Genomic DNA, 26,130 nt, shown 5'->3' with positions numbered 1-26,130 from the left:
TTTTTGTCATGTTTTTGAAAATTGAGATTAAACTTAAGATAAAACTAATCGTTTTTTTTTCGTATCTGTATGCGGCAGAGATAAAGACGTAATGCACGACAGAGGCTCTGCCTACTAAAGTTCGGCATATATAAGTGATTACATAGTAACGTATAAAAACAATCCTGCAAAACAGACAGAAGGAAGAAGGGAAAGTAAACAAACAGTCAAATATTTCGCTAATAGGTATCAGAAATACAATCTGTAAAAATTAATTGTGCTACAAAAATTCAAATGAAAATCAACGCTAAAAGTCGCGCATGTAATCAAATGATCAGAAACATGCGACGTTTAGAGGCATCAGTCAAACAACTGTTGCGAGATAAAAGAAAACATGTGACAAACCTTCAGGTTATACTTACGGTAAGTAGTAATTTGATTCCGGCAGTTGAGGTGCTTTCTAAGTAACTTGTAATGTAATTATTGCTTGTGACGGAAAGTAATTGTAGTTGCAACTTAATTACTTCTGGACCTTAGTTACTGCAAACTTTTAATCGCAATTCTGCTCATTTATATAATTTCGTCCCGCTGAAGCTTCGTTGTAGTCATCGACAGGTGAAAGCACAATTCGCATCTGCCTCATTGCATTCTGTAAAACTCGTGGCGCCTTGAAAAAGCCTAGACTGTACCGGGGCACGGAGCGTTGCGCAGCTTAGAAATGATTTTCTAGACGCAGCACTCATTGAGGGCAAAGAAGATGCACCACATAAAGCACAGCGCCTTCCCCACTAAATAACATGTAAATATTCGTACAGGTTGACCAGTTTAACTCATACGATGTTATGGAATGCATTCCTGTATTTATGCAGGACCTGTATGCATACAGGTTTTCCTGCATGCAGACAGACTCGCCTGTTCACAAGATGGCATACAAGTTACCTAGGTAAACATGCCAGGATAAAGAGAAGATATCACAATAATGTAACCGGGCAACCAGGCTCTGTACATCAATTATTTTATCACGACTCATGTTGGTCATTCTTATAAAAAAAATTAAAAAATTGAGCCTTCATTGGAATCATTCAGCTCTTAGTAACATAAATAGACCATTTTTACTTTGAAGCGCAGAAATGAAACGAAAACGAACGATCTTGGTGGTGTTGCGAAATACTAAACAACGGAGGCGCGTCATACTCAGAAGTCCATCTCATTCCAGTAATAAAGTATCAAAGATACAAAAATGGAACGAATTAAATGTCGTATACCGAATCATCGAGAGTCATCCAAAAAATGGACAAACACGTTTCAGTGCTGAAAAAGGCTATTTTATTAACATCGTCGAGGTCGGGTAGCACTCAAAGAAAAACAAATGCGAAGAAATTGCGTTACTTCTTGAAAGCGATAGTTAATAGAATTTCTTCTTGTGCGGTACTAATCTTTTGTAATTAACCAATTTTAGAGCAAACTAGTGTAATTGAGCTTAAATCACATTTTCGAACTATTTTACTTCACATACAGTTTTGGTGAAGTAACACTTCGAAATGATATTGGAATTTAAAACAAAAAAAAATGGATTGATGTAATTACATTTTTAGAATCTTGATATACAACAAAAACAACTTTCTCGTGAAACGTAAAACATTCTGAAGCACGCCTCACCCACAAGCCTTTTTCTATGGCCAGTTGGCAAAGCCCGAGAAGGAAAAAATGTTTAATGCACTTGGCACATGGGGGTTTTGAATGGGTATTCCCGTCTAGGCTTCGATGAGATTGATCGAGTTATTTATTAAGTAATTGTATTTAATTATATTCAGTATTGGTAATGCAAAAACTAGTTAAAATTACCACTCTTTTTGCAGTGACGTTTATGATCCGACTCTGCAACCTATTTCAATAGACCCTATCTAAACACGCGCTGCAGGCGCCGGCGTCTGCAGCGTCAACATTTTGAATAAAACACCCAGAGCAAATAGCACTCCGCACGTGCAGTCGTCATCATCTTATCTTAGCCATTATAGTAACACCTTTTAAATAAGGGGAGCGAGTGCAGCGCGTATGACTACCCTCCTAACCTACTCCTTGTAGCAAAGAATAGGCCTAAATAGTAATTAGCAATGTTAAATATAGAGTTTTATGATTCATTTTGGAAAGGTGCCATTAAAAGACACGTGCTGCATCTGTCGTCGCATGGCTTCCGCCTGACACCACGTCAGCTGCCGTAGAGGTAACTTTGCTGCTGGGTGCATACTTTACGCAGTGTTCGTTTCGCACAACCGAACCTGCTCTCCTCGTCACAAAATGAGTAGAAATGACCATAGTCGGCGAAAGGTTAAAAGTTCAGAAAAAGCTCCTTCCACTTCTTCCCAACCTAGTCATGACCCAACTAGCTCAGCTGTAACCTGTCGCTAACTAAAAAATTAAAATAACGTGACCTCTTGTATTGCCTGGGCAGTGGTAATCATTTTTAAATTTTCAAGTAAGCCAGTGTCCTGATTGTTCTTTTTTTTTACATGTTTGTGTAGGAGTCGGGTCACCCTGTTCAAAAGTCGAACTTGGTGGAATTTCGCAAAAAGTTCGAAGGTTCCGCGAACCAGACGAACTTGTGTCGATCCTCGGGTTTGACAGAATATCGTCACATCATTAAAGATTACAATCAGCAATGTTAAGACGTCACGTGCTAGCCATGTTAGCCAACAACTTCCAGAATGTGCAGTGTCGAAAGCTGTTGTCTGTCGTCCATGACAAGACCTGACCTTCGTACAATTGTTTAAAAAGCTGGTGAGGCGGGCGACACGCGACCGAGTCGACGCAGACAAAACAAATATAGATAGAATTAATATAATTATGCCTCGTTTGTTCAATTCAAGCTCGTGGGGCGAAGGAGGTGGTAGAAGAAATGCCTGTGGCAAAAATTGAACAGTAAAGGTGTCTGTTTTGTGTGAGCCGGATATATCTGTGCGCGCTTTCTCAAAGGGAGATCATATTCAGTTCGTCGGTTTGTTTGTCTCTTTGCTTGTTTGTCTGTTGGTTTGTTTGCTGTGGTTTAGGGAAAAAACGGATAGCCGAAAGAGATGTGGGACATCTCTGCATCATAAGTCGCTACTCGGCTAAGGCACAGAAAAATCAAGGGTTTAACGATTTAGCAGGGGCCAAATATAAGCATCTTACGCGTGCACCAGATGAATTAACACCACTTTCCATTAATTGCACGAAATAATTTTTGTTATCACACTATAATTTACCACAAAAGTGAAGCTAGGTCTTATGCTTGGGGAAAACAGCAAAGAGAACGCTCGCCGCATTCAAAAATCACATATAAAAAAAAAAATATGCAAACGCTCAAAAGCGGGAGTTATACCCTTTTTTATGTCAACGAAAAATTAAAGTTATTTTGTAAAATATTAATTGCCATCAAGCTTGTAATTGTGACATGGCCCCTAAACCCAATAAATATAAAGTTAAATAACAAATTTAATTAATTAGTTACCTTATCATGACGATTATCACCTTTTTTGATGTCCGTCAAGCCTGATAAATAGGCGATGAATACAGCACTTGTACAACTCTCACCCCAATACATAAAAGAATCTTCCTGAATTAGAATTGCACACCCTGTATATATGAAATCTAAAAAAAAAAATATACAACTGGTATAAAATGAATGTACAAATTATTCATAACTTGCGGTCATTTTAGCATTTGATTGAAGCAGATTGAAAACGAGAGCAAAGTCAGAACCATTTTTTTACATCATTTTCTGTTCTTGTTAAATCAAAAGTCATAATGGATCACAAAAACCTTTTTTTAGTCGAAGAAAGGCTAATTGAACCAATGCACTTCTGTTTTTGTTTTTATTTGTAACGTCCGATTGAAGAAAGTATTTTCTTTAATATTTCCGTTAAATACGTTCACCACCGAGCCTTACTTTCGAGGTAAATTGCAGTGTCGATGCGAGCAAAGTTGCTTTTTCCTATTTATTTACTGTAGGTCATGTTCACCTGACCTACGTCCTAATATACGATTCAGGGCTCGATTGCCAAGCGCTCAATCATAAGAGCAAATATTCCGAATAATTCCTACCGTGCTAGGTAGCTTGGAACATATCTCAGTCAGGCAGTCGAAATAATTGTTCAATTATGGTGTTTTTATTTAAGATTCATTGCATTAAAAAGGGTGCCAAAACGGCTTCGGATATGTATTTATGTGCGGCGTCGGTGCTTTTCAGGAAGGGGGGTATACGTGCCAAACAAACGAAGCACACGTGCAACATCAAGAGAGACGGCAAGAACTACAGAATAAAACTGGATCAGTAACTTCTTGTACAGGCAAATTATCAAATAAATTGAAGGTCACGTATTATAATTCGATTTTAAGTAAGTACCGCTTTATTCTTTCTGCACTGTGCGAGTTACCACTCGTGGAGCAGGTACAAAGCTAGCGGTTGCGATAAGGCGCCCGCGCGATTTTTCCGTCTCTTATCTAGCCCCAGCCTCGTACCTGCTCCACGAGTGGTAACTTTAGTGCGCTACTACGCTTCTCACGCGCTCAAAGTCTTCTGAAAATGACTGATTTAGTGGTTTTCGATGACGCTGAGCAAGTTTCTAATTGGAACCATATGTCTATTTTCATTAATTAAAAAGTTAATTAACGAATTTTAATTATTTAGACGACTGATCATTAGAATTAGCCCCCTATAATATTTTCCCCTGGCCGTATAACTCACCTCCACAAGCGGCATAAGTGTAACTTTCAGGGCTTTTTTTAAACAAATCTGTTAAGCATAAAAAAGAAACACCCTGTATATATATGTGTGTGTGTGTGTGTGTGTGTGTGTTGTTTTTTATGTGTGTGAAAGGTTTGATTTACTTTTTCACAGTAAAACGGTTTGATTTAAATCACGACTGAAATCCCGAGTTAAATCGTATAAATATTTATTCGCCCACCTGGCAGAAGCACATCTGAGAGGTTATCCATTTTGCAACTTAAAAAAACAAAAAAAAAAAAAAAAAAACGTAGATGTTGTCGAGCATGTAGTAATCGCTCGGCTGGCCATGAAATAGGCCAAAGAAGCAACCATCAAAGGCTGAACACATCTTAAGCTGTCAATGACTAGATTTCCTGCTCGAAAGTCACTATGTTCATTGTCGTATGTTCATTCTGTTACCAATAAAGATTCTATTCAATCACTAGCAAATTCCCGCAGCACCACATATACCGCTTTACCGCGAGCGCGAGGCATCGGCAGCGTCTTAGCGCGGGCGCAACGCGGAGAGCAAATTCGTCTGCTTCTTTTGCCTGGGTTGGCGTGACTTCAGAACGTCGAGCTCTGATTGGTTCTGAATGAAGAATAGTGGGTATACCTCAAGGCAGCCTGCTTTGAGGTGTACCTACTATCCTTCAATTAGAGCCAATCAGAGCTCGGCGTTCTGACGTCACTGGAACCCCCGGCAAAAGAAGCAGACGACTTGCACTCCGGATAGGCCTCCTTCGTAAAAGAAAACAAAATAAATGTAACGCAATCATTCCCTTCCCTAAATAAGCGAGGAAATCACTCTACAATTTCGTTATAAGATACGTATATATTCCGGTACAAAACTACCCATAAATGTAACGAATTACGAGTTGTTTTGTTTCTTGTGACGGATAACGTACGAGTGATGTCAACCTACGAGCCAACGCAGTGTCGTTTCGGAGAACGATACTCAAGAGAGTTTCCAGGTCCGCTGTTGAGTTTTCCGGAAACTCTTTCCGTTTCCCTCGCTTAGCTTTGTTTTGTAAGGTTGAAGCCTGGGCGAGTTGGTGTGACATACTTAAAAGGTTAAAACAGCGCAAAAGACAACGGACAGGGTAAAGAAGGACACAGACAGAGCGCTGACTATGTAACATGGCTGAACAGAGAAACATTTAAAACGGCCCAATGTACTAGAAATAAATGTTGCTAACAACAACAACATTTATTTCTAGTACATTGAGCCCTTTTAATTGTTTCTCTGTTCAGCCATGTTACATAGTCAGCGCTCTGTCTGTGTCCTTTTTTACCCTGTCCGTTGTCTTTTGCGCTGTTTTAACCTTTTAAGTTTGTTTTGTAGCAAGAACCTCGCGTTCTCGTCGTCTTAGTAGGGTGCAGTCCTTGTCATATCTTGTTTCTTTCGACCATCTTTTTCTCCTCGTACAATTTTTTAGGAAAGTAATGCGTATATAAGCCCTTTTCAGCCGCTGTTAAATAGTTTCTACCGAGGTCCTGCCTGTAGCTTGCTAATCCACGCCTACTAAAAACGCGAGATGTTCCAGCAAGAAGCATTCAGCGTGTCTCTTCTGCCGTCACCATGGCCATCGATAGATCATATGTTCAAGCTTGAGGCACCAAGGAAACTTCATATTTATAGTTTCAATGCCTACTCTGCCTCTCAGAAAGAAATGTGCTTTCATCTGCCAAGTCCGCGAATTCCAACTTACGAAAGCATGTGAAGATTAGCGTTTTTTTTAAATCATTTCTTTGTGGAAACAAGGGCTGAAAATAATTTAAGATTTTTGTGCTGCTGATAATTTGGCGGTTACATCGCAGTTTTACATTCGTAACATTGCATTTGAAAATTTTTTTTTCACCCATGTATATTCGCTGATATACGGCGTAAAGTGCGCTTAGAAATTTCACATGTGCTCAGAGACTTCGCGAAAATTGTATTTCCGTAAAAGGATATTAGTATCGGCCGCTCATAATGCTACTTCCAAGCGTGCCTTAACTTGTGCGACAGGGGCGATATGGGCCGGCGAAAACGATTAGGTAAATATTTGATCATCGAAAACGAACTAGTGCTTATGATTAAAAAAGCCATGCAACAATTTTTCTATTTCCGCTAAACACTAATCAGAATCACTCCGCAACGTTAATAACCGAATAAACTTGCCTTAGTCTTCCTTTCTGGCAGTCGCCAAAACAATTCGAGAAATATGAGCATCGTCCGTCCCCTCAACTCGGAACCAGAACAATAGGCCACTTGGCCCGGTGCCTATCCTCTGCCGCCAACGTTAATCATAGCCACGCGCTGGGGCTTGGCAAAGTATAAAACGCGTGCTGGGTTCCAGGCATTGTTAGAGTTCGGCTATTCTCATCATCACAGTGGTTGGAACTTGGACACGAGCCACTGCCCGAGTGTCCGCCGACGCATTGACCGTTACGAGCCAAAGTCGAGTGTTCCCTGCTTAAAACAGCGCGAAAGACACAAGGGCAAGTAGAAGAGGGGACACAGGCACAACGCTGACTCACGACTTACTCTTTTTCTCATCTTCTTAAAATACATGAACATAACAAGACAAAGAAAGGAAAAGAAGAAGAATGCAACATGTAGAACATCTTCACTGTCATGTGCTACCCGAAAAAAATTCTTACAAAAAGTATAATTAAAAAAAAAAATAAAAAATAAAAACGGGAATGAAAAAGTAGAAAAATATCTAACTATACATTGTTTCACCTCAGGTCTCAGCGAAGCCAAAACTACATTGCGAGCCCCAATGCTCTGTGCGTCCCGGTCTCGTGGAGTGTGGACACCGTTTTTGTTGAACCAATATTCCGCATCGTGCGACGATGTCGCTCGTGTCGCATTTGGAATTTTCGCCTTATAGCCTCGAAAATATTTGGTCCGTAAACGATAATCTCACGATTCCATCCGATTTCAACTCGGATCTAAAAAGTATCGTTAGCAAACGTTGGAAACACTCGGAATAGAAATCGCGGCATATCAAAACCCAGTCGCAGGTTTAAATGTTCTTAACGCAAAACTACTCAGCCCTCGAACGATGCATTTCATATTTATTTGTTCGAGGCACAGCGGACGGATTTCGAGTTCCGGTAGGTAAGAAACAATCAGTTACGAATATACGGTACAAAAAGCTACGATAAAAAAAATCACAACAGATTGAGTTTAGGATATGTACATAATGCAAATATAAAATGTCTACGTGTACAATCCCGAGTACATGTCTTGTTTCAATCGCAATATTCAATAACGAGGCGGCAACAGTAGCATCATTCAAGACAACGATACTGCCATGTGCGATACAGAACTTGCCTTATCGCTTATTGTACTTCGAATATACTTAAAACCGTGCCGCATTTTTTTCCCTAAAAGATACACCTAATAAACTTCAGTATTTAACGAGAGCATAACGCTGTAAACGCTGTTTGTTTTTAACATGTTCTTTTAATTGCTGCGTCACAAAAGTTTTATCACAAGATAGAACCATTCGAATATGAAAGAAAATATCCCAGACGCTACGGAAGAACTGTTTTAAACATATTAACCAGAATGTCTCGTATATGTTACTATTAAGCTTCTATTGCAGTTATAAATGTTTCCAACATTCGACGCTAACCCAGTCGCTTTTATCGTGTTGCTCATTTCTCTCCACCCCTCTTGGATTGAACGTAGACTCTCACTTTTTTTAGATAGTCATTAAAAAACTGTACTTCAAATTTTAGTCCCACGATATATTTTATAGTCGAATTTCTCTACTCAAATTAATTACTCGAGTTTCTACCACGCCAACCTACCTGCGCGCTGCCACTCGCGTGCGAAGAGGAAACGATCAGGGGTTGGGCTTCACCGCCAAACTCCCGCTCGCTACAGGAAGCGGCGTGTGCAGGAGCTTGGCCGAACCCCGCAAACAGACATTCGCCGCAGATAATCATTTAAGTTGCGTTCAAAAAAGACCGTTACAAATACCCTCGTAAGGCAATAATATTCATAATAAAAAAATCCTCACTGTCTACGACTATATTTAAGTGATGTTTGATCTATTCTTTCTTTTCTTTTTGAAAAATCTGCCATAAAAACACAACTCGTCCGCAAGCGTTACTGAGACGTACTAAGCGCAGGAGGTTAAAGTGATTTCGAAGATAAGGTTTGAAAAGTTTCACGGTGGACAGAATTTTGATGACAGCTCTCACGACTTTTGGGAGTGACGCCTAATTTTTCTTCGATACACTCGAATGAGTAGACCGGGAAGAAGAAATGATTGAAGAAACCCGTCCAGCTCAAGTTAACTCTAATAAGCGACAGCTTAAAAAAAAAAAAAATGTGTTTTCACATCGGACTGTAGCTGACGAGATTAGGGCCGCTGAAAAAAGTCTCGAAGCGAGGCGTTTCAGTCGGTGCCAACATCGAGCGAAACGTGGAAAACCGAAAAGTGAGGCTAAGACCAGACTCACGTCCGACCAGCTGCGGATTCCGTTCCCACACATGGCAGCCACTCGTCGGTCGTCCGAAGAACTCGTCCCTCACGTTGGCGAGCACGAGCAGGTATTCGTCCGGTTTCGGCTGCGGGTTCACGAACAGGTAGAGAAGACACATTCCGGCAGTTCCTCCGAGGATCGCACCACGAGACGCACCAACCACAAAGGCCCCCCAACTTTCGGTTTCGATACGACAACTCTCGCCGCCCGCGCCACTCCGGCGAAGCGGGCCTGCGTCTGCCATTTTTCAAGCAGACGACGTCCCGTGACGTCAGCGGTGCGCTCGACCAATCGCGCTACGCGGGCCCGGTTTAGCAGACGACCGGGGCGAGTGGGACAAAGACTTTCGCTTTCGTTTTGCGTTCTCCGAGAGAAGCTCGATTTTATTTTTCTTCTTTCGTTTTGTGACGTCTTTGTGCGATATTTTTTTGCTTTTGATTTCACGGTGCGACAAGACCGGCGAGAGACTTTGTAAGCGCGTGTCTGTGTATGAAGAGCCTTATTTGCCACGATTTATTCCGGGAACGTTTTCGCCGAAGTGCTGACGATCGCGGGCTGTCGGCAAACGCAACGAACGATTTCGGCGAAGTGCTCGCGAGGGGTTGAGAGCCTACATAGATTGCAGACACGGAGACAAACACAGAGGGACATACACACACACACACACATCACAACACGAACACAGGCACACAGACACATACACACGCGCAGACGTACACGTAGACAAGCGAACGTACAGCGCCCCCAACAAAATCCTACCGATTTTTATTTTTGAAGATACGAGTATTTTTAAAGAAAGCATAAACGATTCTAAATATACAAATGCATAGTGCGACACACAAAAGCAGCCCAAGAGAGTAAGAGATGAAGCGTAATTTGCCGGCGCTGTGAAAGTATAATAAAAGAACGGAATATTTTTTCCTTATCTCGATTTTGGAGTGACACGCGATTTAAGTGCGGTCCACCTAGGCTGCAAAACCCACGAACCCTGCGATCGCACGACTTCTGCCCGAGAAACGACGACCGCCAATGTTGCTCGATGAAGTTTCGAATCTTCGCCCCTTCCTGTTTGGATCGGGTTGTGCGTGACAGCGGCATTCTTTCGGAAAACGCGTGGAGCACCCAGTAGATGCGGTTTATTAACGTCGCACACGCAGCCAAACAAACAAAAGCAAAAAAAAAAAAAAACAGCTTTTACTGGAGACTGGTTTTTAACTCGGGCTAGAAGATTTAGGTCTACTTTCCCGTACTTCGAAGATCATCGGACTTGCCCAATGAACAAAATATATATTAAAAGAACATTCCGCATTCTGATACTGAAAATGAAGTTTCGGAATCTTTTTAGGTCTCAATAGATATTCTCCCTCCAAATTCGCCGTTGGTTTCATTTGCAACATTTCATTTGGTTTCATTTCATTCAATCTCCCAAGTGCTTCCTGGGAAAGTAGACGCACTCAACTTTTTAGCTCTTCAGTTATTCGCTCGAACCTATGAACGCTAGGCTCGACAGACTTCGTAAACAATAAACGCGCGATTAGGGCTGTTTCTAGCGCATGGCACTACAGTACGCACGCGGGATCGAGCTCCTGCGAGTCATTTAAAAACAACCCGTGCGCCAAACGTTTCCGCACATCGTTCGTTGGGTTATTCACAGCACAATTTTCTGGGGAGCTCGGCGAGTGACGAGACGAAAAAAAAAAAATAATGACGTAAAATTCAGCCCGCGCTGTGACACTGGAGCTGACGCGAGCATGCGCGGCGCCATGCCAGGTGTCGCGGTGGACGCTAATTAATGTCTCTCAGCAAATGTTAAACTTTTTTTACGACGATCCCTTCGAAACTAAGGCAAGAGTGCGGGCAAGCTCGTTCAATACTGACAGAATAACCTAGGAGCGGGGAAAACATCTAGAAACAACACATTTATATCGAGTGATTCCGTAACAATCGGTATTTAAAAAAAAAAAAAAACACGGTCTAGTATATATTCTAGATGAACGTTTTCCAGCAGTACAGAACGCGAGCCAACAGGTGATTGTGAGCCGACTGTACCACGGCCAGACTGGATTCACGCTTGCTGTCTTACGGCCTCTCCAGTAAGGCATAACAGCGCCTAATTGCAATGCAGCACTGGCATATATTCATATATTTGACTGCAAGAGCCACTGGCCGGCAGGGAGCTGCGCAGCTGCGCGATCGCAGGAAGTGTCACTACTATATTCGGGGACAACATTCTGTTCACGCCTAAGCGATCACCTTGCTCGGTTCATCTTGCTCGCGGTTTGTTCACAATCCTCTTGCAGCTAACACAACTGTGTTTCACTTCGGCGAAGGTGCCGACTGCCTCAAAACAGGTCCTCTTCGGGCTTTCTTGGGGGCAGGCATTATAGGTCCCTGGAGGACACGTCGAAACCTGTGAACAGGCGCAGAACACCGCTGGAGTTTTGCTCGCAGATACTTCCAGCGTGTTTTCGCGCGTGCAGAAAGACTAAAGTTCCCACGATGCATGGCAACAGCAGTGGCGTACTCAAATTCGCTGGTGAGACCGGTCATAGCCTCCTCGATACTGACAAAACCCGGCAGATCGCCACGAGACGCGGCCGCCGAAATCGAAAAGGTAGAGCGGCACACAATTGGTGGGAAGAGGAGCCATGTAACGGGCGCCCCGCGGCGGTCAGACGCTGAGACACACTTCTCCCGAGCGATGGGATGTCTGCTCGTGCTCCTCGCGTTCCTCGCACTACCGCTTCTTTTCTCGTCGGGTTTGAAAACCATGTTTCGGGTCCTCGCCGCTGCAAAACGCTGTGCGCTGAATACCAGGTTCCCCGAGAAATGCCCTGTGCTACCAGATCCTCGTGCTTCAAATATGCGACTGGGCACTCTATGGCTCCGCCGTCGAACTGCCAGGCTTTGTGGGTATAGAGAAGACTATGTATAGGTCTATCGGGTTTGAGGGCGCCAGTTTTCACTCCACCTGCACCGAGCTGCGATGCGCTGTCGCACTCACGGCCGAATTTATAAACGCTACTCAACTCGAGAGTCCACTCAAACTCCACTTGAGGACGGTTTTGAGTTTCGTAGTTCAAACTCGACTCGAAACTACTCGACTGAGTAAATACTCAGCCATTTCCTCCAAAATTTCGAGGTAGCTTCGGAGCTATGTCGAGGTTTTCTTCGAGAATCGAGTAGGTTTTTGATGACATGGTGGCCGACACATCGATCACCGAGTTCGCAGATTTCACCCTCACAAATGACGAACTCCCGCACCACTGCGAAGACAGGAGCCTTTCAGTCCCACGGCGCCGTATCAGGAATCGGCTGGACGCGATGGAACTGTTCAAGGACAGCGAATTTCGTGCCCGCTATTGTTTTACGAATGCGGAGGTGGTCAGTCTCCCGAAGTCCCTGTCGCTGGAGGAGTGCGAGAACAGCCGCGGTCTGCGGTCCCTCCAATCTTCCAGCTGTCGATCGCGCTGCAGTTCCACGGTCCTGGGACATTCGTGTGCATGGCACCAGCGACCTGGTAAATGTGTCTCAACGCGCAGCGTGCCGGGTCTTTGGAAAGTGTCGCGGCTCATCGCCTGCACGTAGTGCTACCGACATAAAGGCTCACACCTTGCAATGTGAGCCTTTATGAACTAAAGGTATGCAGTCATTCTTGATTGTTTTACACTGTATGAGGGAAGCATGTCAAAGAGGTGAATTCGCATTTATTCTAAAGACCCATCCATATGGTAGCATTTGAACGCTTGACTACCTCGGGTCATACCAGTCGCGCATAAATAAAGGTATTTTTAATCATGGTACGAGAGCTTTCATTGAGCTACGATCGTGAGACATCGGGACATCCGAGTTTCAGGCATGGCAACAAATTTAAGGCGTAGCTCTGCAGCCGACATACGAAACTTGAATGTCTCGGTGATCCGCAATCTCATCAACACTTAAGGGCCAGTTCACACATGCAGCGAAGCGCTGATGTAGCGCTGCTCGCGTGTCGTCAGCTACTTAATGTCTGCCATGATCCACAGCTTTGACGGTGCGATACAAAGCTGGTTAACGCTCCCGTCAGCACGCGCTGAGCGCGAGGTCAGCGCTATGCCTGTAGCGCTCCGCTGCATGTGTGAACAGGCCTTAAAGGGACAACGAAATGATTTTTAGGCTGGGATAAAATCGGATTTTACTAATCGCATATCGTTTAGTGCGCCAAAATGAAACTAGCGCACGAGCGTAGAAAGCCTAAAGTCTGAATTTCTGTATGAAAATTTGAAGATATAGCGGACTCTTTCGTACTTGTTTTCCTGCGAAAGCTCTCAGCCTTTTTACTGTGATTAATCCGCCGTACCCAAAGCACGTCAGCTAAACCCACCGTGGCCGGACCCAGCTCACGCGGTGGACATTAGCACTGCGCCACACGGACGTATGCGCTCGTCAACAATCAGCCCGTCGCTTCTCATCACTTGGCAATTCCAAGTTCCATGGCGTGCTTAAAACGTACGGCGGAAGCTTGGGCTCATCGCCTCCGGAGCACGTCACGACCACCTGATTTCTCATTTCGCTTTTGAGCCGAGGATTAAAGATAAGAAGAAAGAAGTTGAAAAATCATTTCATGGTCCCTATAAGAAAACGTAGTCTAACGTAGTCGAACACTACTCTTTGCATGGGCCTCATCTTTTTTCCGGGGTCTGTAGCTACATCTAGCAATAAAAACATAGTGGAGCAGTTTTAATGTGTGTATTAGCTGCAGCTGTCCTGAGGACATGCGTAAGGTTTCTATCCCACGCGTAAAAAGTATAGACATTAAATTCCAAGCTCGCAGTGAAAGAACATGGTTATTATGTGGGTTCACTGACACTGGCAGATTAACTATGCTCTTGGTGCAATATGGCTGAGGTTTCGGGCCAACTCAAATACATAAAATATGTTCGCCGTCGTCAAGTGGGTCCAGCATTTGCTACGAATGTCACGGCTGCATTTCGGAGGATCTCAAAGATGAGAACGTGTTGAGTTACAAACTCCTCGTTCGAACAACACATTGCAGAACACACCTCTTCTACGAGGCCAGACCGCAAAAAAAGTTGATGCTTAGTCCAATTCGGGAAGTAAAAACTGGTCGCCGTTTTTGTTGCCCAGACTGTTGCCAGACTGGAAAGCGCTTGCATTTGTTTTAACGAAGTAGAATAACAAGAACGTTCACGCTGAAAATAAAAGCTTGAAATCCACGACTTCAGTGCTTGTAAAGCAGATTCTTTTAAAGATAACGAACACATATATTTGTCTTTCGTACAACAATTATGTTTTAGACGAAACATGTTGGTGTAATCTCGTCTTCAGTCATCCCCGTGCACGTTGGAGTGGAGTGAGAAATCTCGAAAACTTCTGCCGTATAAGATTCGCCGAGGATCGCCTGTGAAGCCAAAAGAGTTTTGAGTGGAGGTGCCCTCTGGTATATAGGTCGCGTATAGTTGGTGAATAGCAAACGTGCATACCGATAAACTAGCCGCACTGGATTGCCTATAGTGCACAGTCAACAAATATAATCGTCAACTGCGAACTCAAGTTTTTACACACAGACGCACGAAAAAAGAACTTCGATCATTCTTGACATAAAATTTTCATGAACTACTTCAACCAAATTTCACCATTTCGAGGGCGTTTGCAACTACAGAAGAAGACCGAGAGCGCGACACAGCTTGCGCGTAGAAGAAGCGCGCGCTGCTTTTTTTAAGTTTCGTAATGCTTTGGAGCAAAGTCTTCACTGGGAGCACTAAATTATCTTTAAAATTTGAAACATGTTAATACGCAATCCTATATATATAGAGAGAGAGAAAAAAAAACCTTGTGGGGGTGTTCGGGCTAACCCCACGAGGTAGAGGGGCTTAGAACGATAAACTGGTATCCCGTTCACGAGGCAAAAGTGACTCCCCTGGCTGCCCCCATGTTGTACAAGATTGTAAACCTGAGACTGGGGCAGAAAAGAGAACACAACAGAAGGTAGAAAAACACAACAGAAGGTAGTGACGTTGCCTCCTTTTTTTCTACCTTCTGTTGTGTTCTCATTTCTGCCCCAGTCTCAGGTTTACAATCTTGTACAACTTACACCAGCTCGCCTGCACTCTGACTATTTTTATGTTGTACAATTTTGACCAACACGTGACCGTACCAAATCGTGAGGCTTTCACGCAAAACTGAGCCGAGATTTGTATCGCGACCGCTGTAAAAAGCATAATAAACTATTTTTTTCCAGTTCTGTTAGCCCCAGAGATTGGTGTCTAGCTCCGATAAAAACTTGAAATACAGTACCGCGGCTGACGGCATCTAGCGGAGGCATTGCGAAGCTGCCCGAGTTTTTGTCATAAAAGCACATTTTGGACTTAACACAAGCGAAACATTACTTATCTCGTCGGGACTCTTATTAAACCCAATAAGCAATTATTCGTGCGCTGCACAATTCGTTAAAATCTAGACGTAAAACGTCTAGGTTTTAGACGTTTTACGCCTAGTGGTCAAAAATGTGCGTCATGGCGGCGGCCAATTGGGGGATCACTTTCAGTTGCCAGTTTATCGCTCTAAGGCCCTCTACCTCGTTGCGCTAACCACGTCACGCGGTGCGCATCTCGCGCAGTTTTAGTGGGCGAGAAGGCGAGTGAATAAAGTTAGAGAGCGGGAGGCGCTGGCTGAGGAAGTCTCGCGTATTTTCAAATGTGGCCGTTTCCCTGGATGGGCGGAATTGAGGGGCTCCGCTATTCTCTTATTCGTGAAACACACGATATGTCCGCAATAAAAGTATTTTTTGGTCTATGGCCCTCGGATTATACAAGTTTGAATGGTTAAAATTTTACACTAACTATATCAACAAGTGCGGACGAGTATTTATTTTTTTCTATATCGTTCATTATGTCGAGACATGACGAATTCTGCGAATAGAAGAGTATCTAGAGGATGTATCATACGAGCCCGTTTGGGAGCTAATAAAGCGGGCATTTGTAGCGTGTGCTGCGCATCAGAATGTTTCACGTGTGGACTCTAGGAGCCAGGTGCGGACTGTCTAAAAGAAAGCTTTTCAATTTTTTTTTTTCAATTGATATTGGCTTTTGCGGGGTATACACCAGGTGTGGACGGTACTTATATATACTTTCAGCAGTATGGCTCTTCGAGATTTCCACTTATTTAAGACTGGCCTTAACGAACTTGACAGTCCTCGTTCGTGAGGGGGCTCTGCAGTGTCTCTACTTTGTCGCCACGTTAAAAAAAAAAAAAAAAAAAAAAGACGACCAAAAACAAAAATTAAAAAAAAATATTTTTGGAGCTTTCCTAGCATTCAAATGTAGAGCGTAAACTAGCACGGCCGACTTGTAAAACGAAGGAAGGAGGCTTAAACGTACACCGTCTTGGTGTGTGCGTAAGAAGCCGATGCCTTCGTCGAGCTCAGTTACCTCGGCCACTAACCTCGCTCGACACAATTAAATTGATAACAACTCAATCTTTATAGCCTTGTATACCGTTCCGACCAAAGCTCTGCCAGCTTTATCGGACACGAGCCGAACAGCGCGTGGATGCCGCAGGTTTACATTTACGGTTAGACGCTTCGCCGGGACTGTCACATATAAGCTTTACACAGCGGTGTTCCCGAAAAACAAAACAGTACACTGTCTCAGGGAAAAATAAAATATGCATGAGCAGGACGTTCAATCTCCGCCCAAATATCACGCTACCCGTTGGCATTGGTTGGTAGCATATTGCCGCGTGCGTAGCTAGCCAAGTAGGCAGCGCGGCTCCCACGCAAAGGTCCGAGGTTCGATGTCTGGGAGCGGACGCACCTTCGTTATTTTTGTAAATGTCGCTTTCTGGTGAATTCGAGAACTCTGTTGCTTGTTGGAGGTCCGAATGTTCTACGCGCCAAACCTTCTACGCCAACTGTTCCCAAAGCCCACGCGTCTACATAAGGGATTCCGCCCGGCGAGCCGGAGTCCGCGTGGCAGTTGATCGAGCGCTGGCTTTCCCAGCGCTCGATCAACTGCCACGCCGCCTCCAACGCCCGCGACGCCTGTACCTATGTTTTTGTTTTGGGCCCAAGTTCGCTCCTATTAAACGTTTAGTTTTCTACCGTATTAACCGTTTCTATGCCTGTCATTTGTGGCAATATGCCGAAGTGTCCGAACGATCCGTTATCTACCATTCCTTTTTTTTTTTCAGGACATTTACTGTCCCTCGCCATCGCACATCAATTCACGCCATGACTTAAAAGTAAATCCTTTATTCGCGAAAACAAATAAATTTCAAAATTCCTCGCCTTCATTAACTAGCACTGACTGAAATAATTGTACTCGGAACTAATCGGGCTAAATTCGGTCAAATTGGCCTGATACACATCACAATATTTTTATCAGTCAAAACGTTTATTGAATATCACTTCCCATTTTTTTACTTGCATTTTAATGTGACGCGCATACTATGTCTCTTTTTTATCATTTATATAACTGTTATTCGGCAACATTCACTGTTATTTTTTTGCACCTCATTGGCTATTCATGTCTCTAAATCTGTTGCTCCTAGTGCTTTGTGTATTTCTTTTTTGTGAGTGTTTCCTTTATGCTTGATATATAACCGTAGAGTACGCTAGTAATGATATGATGTGCATCATGTTCTGCATGTCTATATTGTGTTAACTTCTGTTGCTCACCCCTATCATGGTCCCCGCTCTTAGGACTGCTAATATTGTCAAATAAAAAAGGAAATGTCTTTGAGGAATATTACGCTGAACTCAACTTACTAAAAATTAAGAGAGTTGCTTATAACTTTTAATGAGAAAAGGGGATCTGCGCCCGGCAGCTCACGCATCTCAGTCTGTACGTGGGCGGACACCGCTCTCTAATTGAACATTTTCGAAAATCGCATTTTGAATCGGCAGGCCTCTTGGCATCTGGTTCGTATCACTGTCTTTGGCCGGATATTGCGCGTTCAACGATGACCAGCTTATGATGGTAATGCAATTAATACAAAGGTGCAAGCGAGCTGGACAAGAATGACCAAAAAAAAAATCCCTGGAGAAGGGGAACAACAGGGACAAACACAAATCTCCAAACACAGCTAGGTGGCCGGTGCGCGACCGAAAAAATCCGCCTGGTCCTCGTATCGAACCAGGGACCTCTCCATTCTAGTGGAGCGCTCTACCAACTGATCTAACCAGGAGTCAGACGTCAGTAGAGCAAACGTCAGTAGAGATACCAGGACCAGGAGGATATTTTCGGTCGTGCACCAGTCACCTGGCTGTGTTTAAAGATTTGTGTTTGTCTTTTGTCCCCCTTGTTGCCCTTCTCTCGGCATTATTTCCGTCATTCTTGTCCAGCTCGATTGTACCTTTACATTCATTGCATTATCATCAAAACCTTAAAATGCAGGCCGTTCAACCTTGTTAGTGTTCAACTGGTGGCCGCTGATAAACTAAGTTTGCTCTGCTGACGTCTGTCCCCTGGTTAGCTCAGTTGGTATAGCGCTCCAGTGGAAATGGAGATGTGCCTGCTTCGATACCTGGATCAGACAGATTTTTTCCGGTCACGCACCAGTCATCCAGCTGTGTTAGGAGATTCGTGTTTGTCCTTTGTCCCCATTGTTCCCCTTCTCCAGGGATCTTGTTCGAGCGGTTTATTTTTGCGGCAATAAAAATGAGACACAATCAGGGTCAGTCATTTACGGCTATTTATCGGTGTTTCACTAACGCCAAAGTATACGCATCTCTTCTCACTCACAGTGAGCATGATGTCTCAATCTATATTTTGTTTATGCTACGTGACAAATAAGTTCGTCCACTTAGCTCTGTCTCTTTCAGAGAAACTCTGCCAAGAAGGGCGATCTTCGAATAATTATATGTTTTCACGAACTCCGTCCGATTCTCCAGTTTCAAGAGCTTGATTTGAACGAGCGAAACACGATTAAAGTAATTTTCTGACTGCAATGGCTCGATCGCGTGTCGCCTTCACCCTTATCCAAAATGCGTCGTCAAGGTCGCGAGTTTAGGCTTGGACAACGACGACAGACGCCATCTCAATAGCCCACTACATTGGACCGTCAATGTTGCCTTCTTCACGTGGAGAGTCACCAATTGTTATGTCCGAACGTCTTACGAACGACCTTTTAATTACGCAGTCTGCGTTTTTTTTTTTTTTTTTTTTTTGCCCCATTCTGAAGCGAGGATGTGTGGAGGCTCTCCTTTTGTGATGGATGTTCTACACGGGAACGCGACAGAACAGCACACGACAAAACAGCACGCGACAAAACAGCACGGTCAAAACAGCACGCGTCAAAACAGCACAGCGTCAAAACAGCACGGCGACAAGACAGCACGCGTCAAAATAGCACGCGACAAAAGAGCACAGCGTCAAAACGGCACAGCGACAGAAGAGCACGTGCCAAAACAGCACGCGTCAAAACAGCACGACGTCAAAATAGCACACATGCAAAAAGGCTGTCATAGGTAGCATATTATGAAAACAAAACAGAATGCAAAGAAAAAGGGTTGGACACTGCATGGCATTATTTAACAGCTAGTGGAGAAACAATAAAAAAAAAATGTACGCTGGCGGCGACGGGATCGCACTCAAGTCAGTGTCCCGAGTGCTGTTGCTGTGCGATTGCTAAAAACAAATAAAGTTAGCAGTAGTTACTACTACTTAACTACGCTAATCTCTGAAGAGATTTCGTAGTTAGAGGGGATACCTTCGGCGTCGATGTTGGCTGCGTTGTCTGGTCTTTTTTGAAGTATCAGGGAAGAGGAAGAGTTAATGGGAAAAAGATATCCGTAAGTTCAAGTTATGAACTGCCTAGTTTATGGTTGTCCGGTGAGGTTCCGTAGTACTTGTCGTTTCGTAATTATCACCTAAGCCTAAAAAGTCCCCCCCCCCTCCAAAAAAAACAAAAAAAAAACAGGAGATGCGTTGATTACAGATGCATTTTTATTTATTTATTTATGAATACTGTTCACCCCAAGTACGGGGCTTTAACAGGTGTGGGGTATAGAAGAGCACTGAAACATACAACATCAGGACTACAATACAGTACACATTCAGCGACATTCACTTAAAATAAAGGGGCTGAAATAGCACAAACATTCAATATATTATATAGCACTGGACAAAATGAATTCTCAGCACTCGAAATCTACTACTTAGCAAAATATTTAACTACTATTTATCATTCCAAATCAGTCATATTCAAAAGGGCGCTCTCAAAATCATCTAAACAGTCCAATGACAATATATTTTGTGGGAGATCATTCCAGTTTTTTACAGTTGTAGGGAGAAAAGAAAACTTATAAGCGTCAATTTTACATTTGGGCACTCCAAACTGATTAGTGCTAACGTATCTGAGTTCTCTCGATGCGCGATGTGTTAATCTAGAATCCGGTTTAATGTTATAGAGGTGATGAGAAAACAAAGAAAAACTTTAGTCGAGCAATTTTTCGACGGACGGAAAGTAAGGGGAGATTGAGGCTGTTCAGCATATCTGTCACAGAATCAAGTCGCTTGTATTTGGATAGAATAAATCGCGCCGCCTCCCTCTGAACTTTTTCGAGTTCACCAATTTGATTTTTTCTATAGGGGTCCCATACAGCGTACTCTAAGGTAGGCCGAATATACGTTGTGTAGGCCATTAACTTCACTTTAGGCGGAGCACTAACCAGATTCCGTCTTAAAGACGAAAGCTTTTTCATTGCTTTGTGACATATTTCATTTATGTGTTTACTCCAACTTAAGTCTTTAGAAATCGTCACACCCGAGTATTTAAAACTATCAACTTCAACCAAAGGACTTCCATCAAGCTCGTAAGTAAAAGAAAGGACATTCTTAGTTTTGTTAGTTATTCGTTCAAACACAGTTTTTGTGTATTAATTTTCATCTTCCATTTTGAGCACCAGTCCTGAATAGACCCGACAGATGCACTTAATCTGCGCTGGTCGTCTTCCTCCTCGATTTTTGAATATACAAGACAATCATCCGCAAATAGCCGCGCAGTAACCCCTTGATTTATTTCCGCAGCGATATCAAATTAAAAATAATACTGGCCCGAGTACTGACCCCTGGGGGACGCCCGAGGGCACTTCAGATACAATTGAACGGTCACCGTTAACCTCTACATACAGCACCCGATTAGATAAATACGCCCTGATCCAGAATATCACGTTCTGATTTACACCATGCAAAGAAAGTTTATGAAGTAGTTCAGTGTGTGGTACTCTATTAAACGCCTTAGAAAGGTCAAGGCATATCGCATCAATCTGTCCTCTCTCATTAGAAGAAGCTGAAAAATCGTCAAATGTTCCTATGAGTTGCGTGACCGTCGATAGTTTCTGATAAAACCGGTAAGATAAGGTGACTTTAATGGGGAGCGTATTCAAGGTGAACCATGGACATCGAGTCTGCGGGGCTCATTCGCCGTGAATAAAATCTCCTGGAAACACGTGGCTGGAGCTTGCAGGCGAGAAGTTGTACGTTTTGAGTTAATCTCACAGATTATTGCCGACGAAGGCCTTGATCGAGTGGAAACCGGTGAAGCAGTAACATGCTGCAGCCTCAATGCTGTGGCCTTACACTGCAGCATGGGCTGAACACTCCGCTGCCGCACACGCTTTCTGTTTTTTCTTTTAACAACTAACGGCAACACATTGCCGTGCGATTGAATTATTTATTGTAGAGGATAGCACCAGCAAACGTGCGCGTCAAAATGAGCAAAACTGCTCGAAACAATTGCGGTGGCTTAGCTCGGCTATGCCAGGATATACGAAGCGTGAGCTTATGCGCATAAAATGAGAGGCGCTATCAAGCGGCTCCGGTGCAGCGTCAGACTTGGCTACTGCGCAACGGAGGCGCACAGCTGGGCACGCGGCGGCGCCAGTGCTTCTGCCGCGGCTATGACGTCACTCCACTGGAATGCGCAGACCGGCGAGGGGGGCGCGGCGGCGGCTCCGGCGCACCAGCTGTGCGCCGTGTGCCGTCACTGCTGCTCGCGCATGCGCAGCACGGAGCACAGCTCATTATGCGAGCCACGCGAAACTGCTTAACCTCGGCCAGTGTAGCTCACGCTACAAAATAGCCAGAATACGCACCAGCGGGGGCTTCGGCACTGCCCAGGGAACGGTCATGATCAAGTATACTCCCCACTCCGAACTTGCTTCCAGAAGAACCGATTCCAAAAAAAATTGGCCGTCAACGAGTTGGCTTTCGACGAATTGGCCAAGAACCTCAATTCCTTTACAGTGCCTTATTTGAGACGTGCATTTTTGAACTTCAAAAGCTATATTTAGGGTTCAGCGTTTTCGGGTTAAACCGAATATAACCGGTAAAAGTACGCCGAATTCATTTTTCCAAATTCGGTCTTAACTGAAAAAGTTCAGTATTTTCGAGGGCGTTTGGAGTGGTGTGTGTGTGTGTGTGGGGAGGGGGGGGGGGAGGATGTGACTCATCACTAGGGTGTCGTGTTTTCGGATGAATTCGAAAAACACCCGCCGGTAAAAGTCTCGTCTATTCGGATTTATCTGATAAACTCTAAATTTCGATGTGCTCAAACCCCTCCCCCCCCCCCCCCCCCCCACACACACACACACAGAAATATATTTTACAATTAATGGTTTAATCAGCGCGTAGAGTAAATGGTCCTGGAAAAATGCCACCTCACAGATCTTTCAAATTTCGGTCAGGACAACAGGTCATTGTACTATCGGGTCAAGACAAAAGTCACTGTTTATGTTTCCGGTTTGGGTCATACTATTTGTGCCTGAGAGGAAGGAGAGGTTGTTTTTTTGTAACCGTGAAAGCTATGGACCATAGAAATTACATAAAGTGGGGATGAGGACAGTTGAAACTTCTATATTTTATCCTTTTCCACTCTACCTCTAGCCTCCGCGCGGTAGGTTGATGGAATGGCATGGAATGAATACAAGCTTCCCAGCGACCACCTCCAGTAGGTTATTGATTTTAAGGTATCGACATTTATCGAAGTAACACTTGTATGCCACTTTTGTTGTAGGACAAATTAGTATTGCCAGTATACACCAACGCCAAATCCAACTGAAGAAAATATTAATTGCTACAATCGTGCTTTTTTTTTTGTTTAGCATACGTTTACATTTGGATATTATTTGTTTTTATTTTAAATAAGAAGCACTGCGAAATTGAGGTCCTAATTTCGGAAAATTCGGAATCAAACAAAAATAAACTCCGATAAACTCCGAATTTTCGGCAAAAAATAAACTCAGAAAAACACCCTCCGAACTTGACGAAAACTAAACTCCGAAAACACGGAACCCTACTCATTACTGACCATATGACCACTTCCTGTCGCAGTTTTCAGCTTGTCTGCGAGATCGGTTCAACTTTAAACAAAAGCTCCGGGGGCGTAAGGGTCTTCAGGACGAAATCTGGGTTCTTCACCTGATAGGGATTTGTGCCGAATTCTTTGTTAAAAAAAGAGAGTTTAATCGTTGAATCAAACAACGGAAATCAAGAGGGTCCGTAAATGCCCCGCATTGTTTAACACCCCTAGCTTCCGTCTACTAGAGGAGGGCATAAATGCGAGTGTTTTATTGTCATTTCTGCCGTCGGCGCAAATTCATCCCTCTCGCAGTCGTGAAAATGGGGGAAAACGCACCGAGTACAATGCTCGCTAATTTCTCCATTTTGATATTTGCCTCTCCGACCGAAGTGGTACTGAAGATCATGCTCTTCCTGTGTACAAATACAAGTACACCACGATAATGTCAGATCACGATAAGGCCCCAGTGCGTCTTGCAGAACAGGTCGCGTCGGGTGCCAAGGACGGCAACAAATAAGAAGACCAGTACCTGGTACTCCATATGCATTTTACACAAACGCTTTTAATGGTTTCATTTTCGTTAGTATACTGGTTTCGTCAGTAAATCTAATATAACTGAGAAGTTTATGAGTCTACAAATATTCACCGCTATAAACCGAAAACTTTTGTTTGGAATGAAAACCGGAAAAAAGTGCGCGGAATTTCAAATAATACAAACCGAAAACGCCGAACCCTAGCTATATTGTCAATGTCATGTTTTGACGCTGTGTTGTTTTGTCGCTGTGCTGTTTTGACGTCGTGCTGTTTTGACGCCGTGCTGTTTTGGCACGTGCTCTTCTGTCGCTGTGCCGTTTTGACGCTGTGCTGTTTTGACGCGTGCTGTTTTGACCGTGCTGTTTTGTCGCGCGCTGTTATGTCGTGTGCTGTTCTGTCATGGTGCCGTTCTACACGAACTGCCAGAGGTCAGCGTGTGACACACCATAGCCTCCTCTATACTGACAAAGCCTGGCGGATCGCCGCGAGACGCGGCCGCCGAAAGGGAAAAGGTAGAGCGGCAGACAACGGACGAGAGGAGAGTCATGTAACGGGCGCCCCGCTGCGGCAAGACGCCGGAACACACTTCTTCCGAGCGATGGAATGTGCGCTCGCGTTCCTCGCGCTACCGCGTCTTTTCTTGTCGGGTTTGAAAACCATGTTTCGGGTACTCGCGGCTGCAAAAGCTGTGCGCTGAATACCAGATTCCCCGAGATATGCTCTGTGCTAGCAGATCCTCGCGCTCCCAATCTGCGACCGGGCACTCTATGAGTCCGTCGTAGAACTGCCGGGCTTTGTGAGTATAGAGGAGACACAATTTGTCCCTCATATCGGTGCTGGGCGGCCACTCCTGTTCGGCCAGTAAGGACACGAGACAAGCGCTGTGCCCGCCCTTCGCTCCCCGACCCAATGCGACGTACAAAATGCAACACTACGGCCTCGTTGCCTACGGTCTGTTTGTAAAGGCGGAACGCGAAATGGAACTCTTCAAAATGCCTGCCCTCCGGAGCTTTCTGCGATCGTCTGTTTATGTTGTTATATTGCGTAGTAGGTGCAAGTTAATATGTATACAAAGTTTTAGATTACATAACAGTTTATTAAGCAGATGGCAGAAGAAATATTTCGGGACTATTTTCTCTTGGAAGACAATCCCCCATTCCCTGCCCATCGCTAAACCTTGACCAATGGAAATGCTGTATCTCGCGGTGAATGCGAACGTTATTATTACAACACTTTTTAAGCTCGTTGTAAAATACAGTTCGAGAAAAACGTAAACTGATTGTGGTGCGGGAGACATAGTCCGCAATCATCGCTCCAAAACCAGCGAACTATGTTTTCTCCCCGCTAGCTTGTTGCTAGGGGGTGATGCGTCGGCGCGTCGGCTCGTCTGCTTCCCGGGGCGTCTGCAGGCGTGCGTTTGCGGGACACGTGTTCCTTCTTCCCGTGGATCCCGACTCCGAAGCCAGCTTTGCGATCCTTCCACGTCAACGAGTCAAACTTTTCCTTGCCATCTGTGGAATGCGACTGCGTATTGCAGTAGCAGCGCGACGGTGCGGTGCGACGAACGACGACTGCCGAGCACAAAGTCCGGAGAGACTCCTCCGCGGGTCGCCCCGTTGGTGACGCGCAGTGACGCCGGAATCCTTCGCTTGCTATTGGTTGACGCGTAAAGAGATGCCCCTCCCGTTTTCCGGGGTCATCTCAGAAAGGGGAGCGTGCCGGGGACTTTGATAGCAATTTTAATAGGAAAATCCGCCGCGCATGACCGTAATTTTATGATTTTTAGAATCCTTAGGGCCCGTAGATTGAGTTGCCGCCATAAATAGACCATCGCAGAACGCTCCGGAGGGCCCCTTTAACCTCATCGATTATGGAAGATCTCTGAAAAAAATTCTCTCGCTCGCTGAAAACTGAGGTGTCATCGCAATTTGGCTGAAGTCGGCTGACGGCTGAATTGGGCTGCAATATACAATTCGGCTAGAGCGTTCAAATACGGCGGAATACCCAGTTTGGCTAGAATGTCCAATTTGGCTAAAACGCCTCCAATTTGGCTGAACACCCATATTTGGCTGAATCTTCGAGGC

At 44.3% G+C, this 26,130-nt stretch overlaps 1 protein-coding gene across 1 annotated transcript in view; it reads right to left on the bottom strand.

The window, feature by feature from the left end:
• LOC8040971 (transport and Golgi organization protein 2 homolog) overlaps positions 1–9,433 on the bottom strand; it is a 107,168-nt gene extending 97,735 nt beyond the window's left edge. The window contains exon 1 of the mRNA XM_040205527.3: positions 9,188–9,433. Within this exon, the coding sequence (XP_040061461.1) occupies positions 9,188–9,329 (142 nt within the window). The 5' untranslated portion in view covers positions 9,330–9,433. The remainder of the gene's footprint in view (positions 1–9,187) is intronic.
• Between the last annotated feature and the right edge of the window lie 16,697 nt (positions 9,434–26,130).

This window comes from Ixodes scapularis, unplaced genomic scaffold (genome assembly GCF_016920785.2).
Source record: "Ixodes scapularis isolate PalLabHiFi unplaced genomic scaffold, ASM1692078v2 PGA_scaffold11__112_contigs__length_91849675, whole genome shotgun sequence".
NCBI classification, from domain to species: Eukaryota; Metazoa; Arthropoda; class Arachnida; order Ixodida; family Ixodidae; genus Ixodes; species Ixodes scapularis.
This window is presented reverse-complemented; position numbering and strand designations above follow the sequence as displayed.